General features: G+C 44.0%; 1 protein-coding gene across 1 annotated transcript; it reads right to left on the bottom strand.

The window, feature by feature from the left end:
- Positions 1-238: 238 nt before the first annotated feature.
- ccdc40 (coiled-coil domain 40 molecular ruler complex subunit) lies at positions 239-7,866 on the bottom strand. Its single transcript, XM_072383937.1, has 17 exons — positions 7,776-7,866; positions 6,739-6,857; positions 6,506-6,589; positions 6,134-6,353; positions 5,427-5,584; positions 5,217-5,339; positions 4,456-4,574; positions 3,951-4,194; positions 3,667-3,849; positions 3,086-3,331; positions 2,771-2,984; positions 2,430-2,599; positions 2,256-2,347; positions 1,794-1,914; positions 1,156-1,344; positions 922-1,080; positions 239-595 (listed from the first exon to the last, which is right to left on the bottom strand). The coding sequence occupies exons 1-17, from the start codon at positions 7,864-7,866 to the stop codon at positions 335-337; spliced, it is 2,793 nt and encodes a 930-aa protein (XP_072240038.1). The 3' UTR covers positions 239-334.
- Between the last annotated feature and the right edge of the window lie 1,318 nt (positions 7,867-9,184).

Raw genomic sequence — 9,184 nt, forward strand, 5'->3', positions numbered from 1 at the left:
ACAGTAAAACTCTTTATTTTACCTCACAAGAAAGCACTGCCAGGTGGTAAGAGAAAGTTCACATATTATAAGCATTTATGTATTTATATGGCTGACACAAAGCACAGATTAGACTACAGACGACACTGAATGTCTCAGAGGGTATTTCCTGAAATAATTTAGGGAGAAAATGTCACAAGTAACTTTTTATGTATCGTAAAACATCAGAGGAGATAATGACAAACACTGTAAAAGATTAAATTCTGTGTTTTTATCACTAGTCTTTATTTTATATTAGTCAGTACTGGTTTAATCTTTCCCTCTCCAGTTTCACCTTCATGTCTCCATCTTCCCCTCATTCTCCGGATGTTTCCTTCTCTTGGGGCGTCTTTGCACGTGCTGCCAGTGCTTGTGACACCCTGGAAAGTGCCCACTGGTGCTGAGGGAACTCCTCACAGGTTTGGTGCAGGATGGCGCTGATAGCCTGCAGGCGCTCAGTCTGGCTCTGCAGGGCGGCACCCAATGTTTCGCTGGTGGACGAGGCTTTGTAGCTGCCCTCACACACTCCCTGCAGCCTCTTCTTCCGATTCTGCAGCGTGATTAAGTGGGATAGTTTCTAGAGAGAGATAGAACGAGATAAAGAACAATGGCAGATGTGTATTGTGCTTTTAAATGTTTGGGGTTTTGCAATAAGATTCAGAGAGAGCGAAAGACAAGGACAGGTTATTTCTGTTATTCTTAGTCAGTGGGAGGGATTTCCATCAGTGGAAACTGTGATACATGAGTCAGCAAATTCACTAGTGTTGTAAACATTGTCGCCGCACCCTTTGCAACACTTTGTGACAAAAGACTTCAGTGAAACATGCAGTGTTGCCTGTTACTTGAGCCTGTTCTCGACTGATGAAGAGTCATGCACAGAACAGTTCAGAAACACAGATTCACCCTTTCTTTGGCGTCCTGCAGGTTGGTCATGTCAGAGCCGAGGATGCTGCTGCTGCAGAAGAGCTCTGTGAGCTGCTGCTTCTCCTGCATCAGCCTGCCACCGAGGCCGGCCTGGCTCTGCTGAAGCTCCCTGAGCACACGCTCACACTCTGAAACCTCCTGGTAAAACAAATGAGATCATAGTGAAACACGCTCCTGGTGCATCTGCAGAGGCTGAAAACCCACACCTCCAACCTTGCATGTTAACTTGATCTTGCGCTGAAGGCTCTCGTTGGAGCGCTGAAGTTCTCCCGTTGTTTTCTGCCGGTGCGAGCTGTGGCCCATGGCCTCCTTGCGCAGGATGAGGGTCTCCCTTTTCGCCACAACTGCTTCGCTTTCCCTCATCAGCTGCTCCTGCTGCTTCGTCAGCTGGCTGACTCGCAACTGGACACACAAACGATCATCTTATCAGGCTTCATCGACTGGACTTCTTAGATTCACCGAGGAGATACTGCAAGTCGTTTTTCTGCTTATTCTACCCATACGGTTAGGAGGCTGGGACACCAGAAGGTTAAGGAAAAAGCGCTGTACCGCCGCTGCTCCCTCTTTCACCCCCCCGCTCATGACTCCATTACTTCCCCCGCACTCAGTCATGCCTCTGAGCGACTTATGAGCACATTTCTTTAGAAGTTTGACACTGCAGTGTTTCTGTAGAACCCCGGAGTCACTTTACTTCCACTTTCTGGGAAATATATTGAAAACGTTACATTTTTATGTTGCTTCACACTTGCTCGGATTTTGTCAACCTACACAAATTCTCTGTGCCGCACTTTTGTTCATATAAGGTGAGATCTTTCACAGTGAAAACAGCTGGACGGCACAGAGATTCCTACCTCCATACGGTGTATTTCAGATTTCATCTTCTTGATTTCTCCCTCGTGAAGCTCTGAGTCCACAACTGAACGAGTCTCCTTTAAAATCTGGGTCTTCTTCTCCCACAGCATGATCTGCCGCCTGCAGGTCACACGTGCAAAACCACACACACACACACACACACACACACACACACACACACACACAACAAAGAACACACACACACACCCACACACACACACACGCACACAACAAAGGACACGTGTCAAAAAAAAACCCAAAGGCATCAGATATGTTTGTTAGGTATGAACTTTTAACCAGACTGAGCTGCTTTCTAAAATACACGACATATCATCACTAATTTAATCTATTTCTCATATATGCAGACATATACTTGGTCACCTCATTAGGGAACATGCGTTAGATAAGATATGGTCATAGAGACTCAGACTGAATAAGGACAAAATGATGAAGTGACTGACTCAGCCTCCACCAGACAGTTGAGGAGCCTCTCTTTCTCCTCCTGCGTCTCGCTGAGTTTCAGCTGGATGTTGACAGACTTCCACTCTGCCTCCTAGCAACAACATTTCATCTTAAGCAATTATTTATGATAAAACAGCGGAAAAGAGGCTAAATTTGGAAGAGCCCTGTCATGCCTTGATTCTGTGAAGGAAGTCTGTCTCCATCAGTGTGTTCTCCTGCTCCAGAGCCTGGCTGAGCTCTTGGTTTTTGCTCAGAAGGGTGTTGAGCTTCACCAGGTCTCTCCTCAGCATCTTCGAGTTGCCCTCCTGTTCTGCCTCCTCTCGTTCTTCAAGTTCAATCTGCCCTGGAGGTGTTGAAGTAGGACTTGGTTTAAATATGATTGCAGATAGTTGTGTTTACTATACGTTAATGGTACCCTAACAGAACCTGTTTTTATTTGACTCGGATGCTTTACAGATAGTTTAATCCACCGTTTTTGGCCCTGTTGCTGTGGGTGTTTTCATGTAATGCTTACTCTCTAAGCGGATTTTCCTCTGCTGCAGTCCAGTGTAATCCATCTGCAGTTCACGCATGTCCCTGCTGTTGGTCTCTATCTCCTGGGTCATTCCCACTAAGGTCCCCTGCTGCGTCATCCAGAGCTGCTGATTTCTATTGATTTGTGCTGCCAGCTCCTCAATCTGAGCCATTATTTGCTGAACCTTGATGTGCAGAGGACTCAGGTCTTCTTGCTGGGAGCAGGGAACACAGAAATCACAAAGGCATCGTGTAGTTTTTAAGGTCTGAGTGGAAAGGTTGCTTATAATGAATTCACAAATTTACTAATCCTCACCCCAGTGCGGGCCGCGATCTGAGAAACCTTGCTGTTGCAGACGGAGATTGTCGCCTGTTTCTGCTCGATGAGTTGAACAAATGAAGAGTACTTGGCCTGACTTAAGTTCAGTAACTTGTTGAACTTGGCAATCTCCTCATTTAAGTCTTGCTGGGTGAGTACCAGCCGGCTCACATGTTGCTCAACCTTTTGTTTCTCCAGTTTCACTGACAATACCTGGTTCTCCAGCTGCTGCAACTGATGCATCTGAGGGTCGGAAGAGATTAGAAATAACACACAGCTTGTTATCGGCAGTTTGTTAGACTGGGTTAAAGCTATCAGTGGCTCCAAATGTAGCCCTCCAAAAGTTAAAAATAACATGAATAATGTTGAGCTTAAAAATTAAATGTATAGTGATTGAATCTATTATCAAACTTCCATTTTTATCACAAGGTCATTTCATAAAGATTCTTTTGTAAGACAGCAGGTATTTAATCTATAAAATACACAGTTTCCCACTTTTATGGTAAATCAGGAAAAAGAAACAGACGGAAGCTTAAAAGTGTGATGATTTTTCTACATTTGTGAACCCCATCGTGCACCTTCTTGTTCTTGAGAGCGGCCATTTTGGCAGTGAGCTGTTGGGAGTACTTTGCAGCCTTGTTGTGAGTGAGCTTCTTCTGCATGTAGGACATGATTTTGTCTTCCAGCTCCAGACGAACGCAGCTCTCTTTCTCAATCTGCTTCCTCTGAATGTTCAGTTCAGTCTGGTATGTGCCAGTTTCCTTTGAAAAGAGCACAGAAGAAAGGTGGGAGTGTGGGGTTGTTACAGAGGAAAAGAGCATGCAGTGAAGAACTGCAGCAGGAGCGCTGGCCTTCTACTCACCTTTGTGAGTCCGGTGAGAGTCCTCTCAGTCTCATGCACAATGCGCAGGCAGGTGCTATAATCGGCCTGCAGCGCCTCTTGCTGAGCCCGTTTCTGACTTATAATTTTTTCAGAAGTGGCACAATCCATTTCAGACCAGCTGAGCTGCAGAGTCAGCGTCTCGTTTTTCTCCTGCTCTGTGATGAAACTTTTCTTATAGCTTTCGATCTCTCTGTCCAGCAAATTCACCTGTTGCTCGACGAGACTGAAGGAAAAACACAGAGCGATGAAGAATCTTACTGTTTGCTTTTTAGACAAATCTATCAAATCAAATGTCAGTTTTTTCCAATTTCCATTCATGAAAAGCAGTGGAAACCAACAGCCTGACATACAGAAATACAATTTCCAAAATACTGCCACAAGAAGAATGTCACCAACATGAAGGTGGTCGGTTAAACACATTTAGCAGCTTTATAGTGAACTAGCTGCTTAATAACATCGAGCCTCCTCTTTCCCTCCATCTTACCGCATTTCCTGCATGGAGTTGGAGGCCTCGACTCGTCTCCTCCTGGCCATCAGGCTGCTGTTCCACTGCTGCACCAGCTGTTTATGCCCTATCAAGTGCAACTCCATCTTCAGCTCAGCCTGCACAAAGACAGCCACAGAGAGTGTGAGCGCAGATGTAGATCATTCACAAGGGCTGGACCGACTGTGGGTAGAACTCCAGAGTTTATTTTATGACACGATCTGTCTGATAATACGTCAAACTAAGACATTCTGCTGGTGTGACATCTAGAGAAAAGATGTTTGTGAGATAAAAGTTGTTTAAGGAGTGACAATCATGTGAGATTTGCTAACGCCTTAGAAGTAGGAACTTTTGTAGGAGTTTGTACTCCCAAATTTCTTTGTTTGCTCTTATTGACACATGTGGATAGTGTAGTGGTATGATTGCCACCTTTCGTGTGGGAGATCTGGATTCAAATCCCCTGTGTGAAAGGTACTGTCTCCAGTAGGATTAATGATGCTTTAATGATGTTTGTGGTACATTCACTTTGTATGAAAAGTGCAATGTTTATATGTTTATGTATTTAGCAGACGCTTTTATCCAAAGCGACTTACAGATAGGCAGGTAGGATAAGGGGGTCTTGCCTAAGGACCCCTACTGGAGGTAGTAGTACCTTTCATGCAGGGGATTTGAACCCAAGTGCAACTGGTTGTGTGGGCTTGTCAAAATGCTAAAAAGAGCGGTGGCCATGGCGATCTCTTGGCTCCGCCCCCAACAGTTACCTCAGAAAGAGCCTCTTTGGCGGCTCCTGTCTCCTCTGCTTGAGCACTGGCCTGGGCCTCATACATGGCGATCTGCTGAGTCAGCCTCTCCATCTCCTTTGTTAGACGCTCCACGTACAAGTCCTGATGTCACAGCAGCATTTTTAAAGGAACATCAGTAACTTCATCAATGACAACTTTTAAAACATCTGGAGCTTTTAATGTGTGCACCTGCTTCAGTTTCTTTTCTTCTGCCTGAGTCTTCTCAGCAGCTGCTTTGTGTCGGAAATTATCCACAATCTTGACTTTGTTGTGCAGCTCTTCAATGTGTCCTTGTGCAATAAGGAGGTTTCGCAATAATCTGTCCAACGACGTTTGTAGCTTAGTCACTGGAAAAAATAGGAAACTGTGGTTTAGATGCATGAATTGGCACTTTACACTGAAACATTTCTGTCTGATGGAGCAAATAACAGACCACTTCTCAAACAAAACCTGCAGAACAGTAGATGTAAATGTGAGGTTTTCAATTTCAGCAACTGAATATTTTGCATTTAAACTTAAAATTGTTACCTTAAAATCCTGATCTAGAAATATATTCCAGTCTATTGCTATTCAAACTGTGTTAATCTACAAAACTTCAGCAAAAAGAATCAATATCCAGAGCTGTGCTACTTTTAAAAGGACTGAGGTACCATTAAAAGTAAAGTAAGGGCATTTAAATAAAAATCTAAGAGGAAATATGCGTCTAACAGCACTGATATCTGATGCTCTTGGAGCTCTGGTTGCTCAGACTGTGGTTTCTAGATTAAAAAATAAATTAAATTTCTCTTATTTTCAATAAATGGGTCAAAGTTTAAAGTAAAGAGGCAGCAGTTGGAGTGAAATATGATCCTGAACGGGCACCAAGACACAAGCACCACATGAGGAGTCAGTTCCACCTTCATCTTGGGCTTGGCTGTTCTGGCTGCTGATGTTGGAATATCTGCTCTTCACAACCTCCAGGTGATCGTGTGCCCGCTGACGCTTGTTTTCAGCCTCTGCCTTTGTCTGATGAATGTCCTCCAGCATCTTTTGCACTCTGGCCAGCTGTTCCTGAATCCTGAACGCCTTGACTAAGACTTCCTGGTTGTGGCTGTCACCCTCCTTCTCAAATCCAAGCTGGAGGGAGAGCACAAGTCAGACCAAGTTAGTTTATTAGCCAATAAATAGTGTTAAGTTGTGCATTAAAACATATGAGGAGCATCATCTCCTTGGCACATTTAGAGATGTTTCTACAGCTTTTCTTTTCAATCAACAGCGAAGTAGCGCACCTTTTCATAAAGCTCTGACTTGCCCCTCTCCAGCTGCTTGCGGAACAGATTGCTCAGAGCACCTTGAAACCTTCGGACCAGCAGCTGCAAACAGGTGACGTGGAACAACAAAACATTATCTTTTTTAATCATCTCTGTTTATCATCAGAGACAAAAAGCTCAGACCCTGATGGTTTATCTTTGGAAAAAACTATTCCATGAACATTGAAGGACTTTAGGACTAAGTTACAGACATGTTCAGGATCAAGAATGATTAAATCCTCCTCCTCCTCTTCCTCCTGCTCCTGTGGGGATTCCTGATCCTCCATGTCTTCTGATGAGATTGGGCTCAACAGGTGAGGTGTTGCTAGCACTGAAATACACACGATAAAAGGCATTATTCGACAAATAAAGATCATTGTGAATTAGAACTCGTAATGACGGATGTATTTTCTGTGTCTCTTTGACATTGTGACAGCAGATATTTTCCCAGTATAACATCCTGTTCTCAACACTTTGTTCTCTTTGTTTAACTCAAATTAAATGTGTTAAGAACAATTGTGTTTAAATGAATAAAGGTAATGTTTCCTGTATTCGGTCAAGGTTTTTGTAAAGGTAGTCAGAGTAATTATAAATAGGTTAAACACTTATGTTAAATTAACCTGTATTAACTGGGGGTGTGACGAGATTTCGTGCCAAGAGATCTCGCGAGATTAAACTCGAGGATATTTCTCGTCGTGTTAAAAATCTATCTCGCGAGCTATCCAAACTTCTATTTGTGACCTGTAGGGGCAGTAATGCGCCTTTGCTACGTCTTGTCTGCCAGAACCTAAAGAAGGAGAAGGAAAAGAAGAAGAGGAGAAGGAGGGGAAGCTGCAAGCAGCCAGAATGACGTCCGGAAAAACCGGTATTAGCATTGAAGATGCTCCCGCCACTTTCAAATCGTTTGTTTGGCAGCATTTTGGGTAACCGGCGGAAATGATAAATGGCAGCAGAGTGACACGGACAATATTTAAGCATTGTATGAAAAATAATGCTGCACACCGCGGGAATTTAGTTTAAATTTGTGGAAGAAGTTTATTAAAAGCTCATGCTTACATTATGCATGTAAAGAGTTATAATAAAACGTTTCAAAATGCATGTGCACCTGGTTAAATAAAGTCTGTGGGTCCAGACATATACTTTGTTATGGTAAATGTCTTAAAATCTCGTCTGGTGAGCTGAGTGTATCACACCCCTTATTAACCTTTTAATTATACTGACAGATTAGGGTGGGGTGGGCGGGACTCACCTGCTACGCTGAGGTCAAGGTCATGCTGGGGTGAGAGGTCATCCGGCTGAGGTGCTGATGGTTCCTGTGAGTCACCCACAGAGGTCGTCATTAGCTCAGATGTTGTAAAGCAGATTACATTTTCAGTGTTGAGCTTTATTAAGACTTTCTACAGCTGTTCTAGTCCTAACCTCCACCTGGACAGATGTCCAACGCGCCTTTACAAGCAGAAGAAGACAAGATAAAGCAGGGAAATGAAAGATAAAGGTCTTTCTGACCTCTCTGGACACCTCACCTCTGGACCAAGTGCTCCACTTCCCTCTGCTGCCTCGCCACCTTCATCCCGCAGGTTGGCGGAGCCGTCATTTTGGGTGGAGCTCGCCTTTAATGCCTCCTCTTCCTCAGCGCTCTGCATTGAACCTGAAATGACCAACAGGTGGTTAACAGATGGCAGAATTCACACGGAAGTGTCATTTCTCTGAGTTACTGTTAAGCCACGCAACTAGATAAAGTTCCTCCTCTTTTATGTTGTCTTGGTTTTATTTTACTGGCGTCCCGGATGTGGCTGATGTTGAAGACTCTCGAATAAAAACCAGGACCAGCGTCAGTCTGCGTTGCGGTCGATGGAGGTTGCGGGAAACCTTATCTCACAGCGACTGATGACAACAAACGTTTGCTATTTAATAATAAGATGAAAAATGCTCCTTATAACCACCACAATGCTATTTAACCCCTGCTTATCGCTGCTAAACAGCCACCAGCAGGCCGCCGCAAAAACGTTGCCAGGCAACCGCAAACTTCCGTTAAAGCAGGAAGTGCAGAGCTCAAAGCGATGCTCTGCAGAGTCAGGTGTCTCCGTGGGGGTTATTTTCTACCGTTTAATACTCTCATTGATAGGTTTGGACGGGCAACAGTATTTAAAGTGAATTAAACTGCAATATTTTGATGTTCTCAAGCTTGTACAGCTCAGCTCTCTTTATTCTCTCCAGTGGTGCGTCAGTTCATTGAGGTCTGCGGACACTGAGATCTCTTTAGCTGAGCATTTCAGACAGGTAAAGGTTTTCTGTGGGACGTTATCAGTCTCTCACGTGCGTTTCAGCCAGACTGAGGTCTGGACTTCGACTGGACCATTACAATAGGTTGAGTTCTTCATTTTCAGAGTTTCTGCTGCAGATTCCGCTGTGGTTGGGCTCATTGTCCCGTTGCATTAACCAACTCCTGCCTAGCTTTAGCAGCCAGTCAGACGGCCTCACATTTGATTGTAAAATACTTTGGTAAACAGAGTTCATTCCTACCAGACAGGATGTCCATTGATGCCTTTGCTAAATCAATTGCACGATTGCTCCTATTTCTCTCTGTGCACAATTTCCATGTATTCTTTGATATGCTGCATGTTTATGTCAGAATTTGGCTTTTATATAACTTTTCTG

The sequence above is a fragment of the Leuresthes tenuis genome, unplaced genomic scaffold (assembly GCF_036924035.1).
Source record: "Leuresthes tenuis unplaced genomic scaffold, fLeuTen1.0.hap1 SCAF_4, whole genome shotgun sequence".
NCBI classification, from domain to species: Eukaryota; Metazoa; Chordata; class Actinopteri; order Atheriniformes; family Atherinopsidae; genus Leuresthes; species Leuresthes tenuis.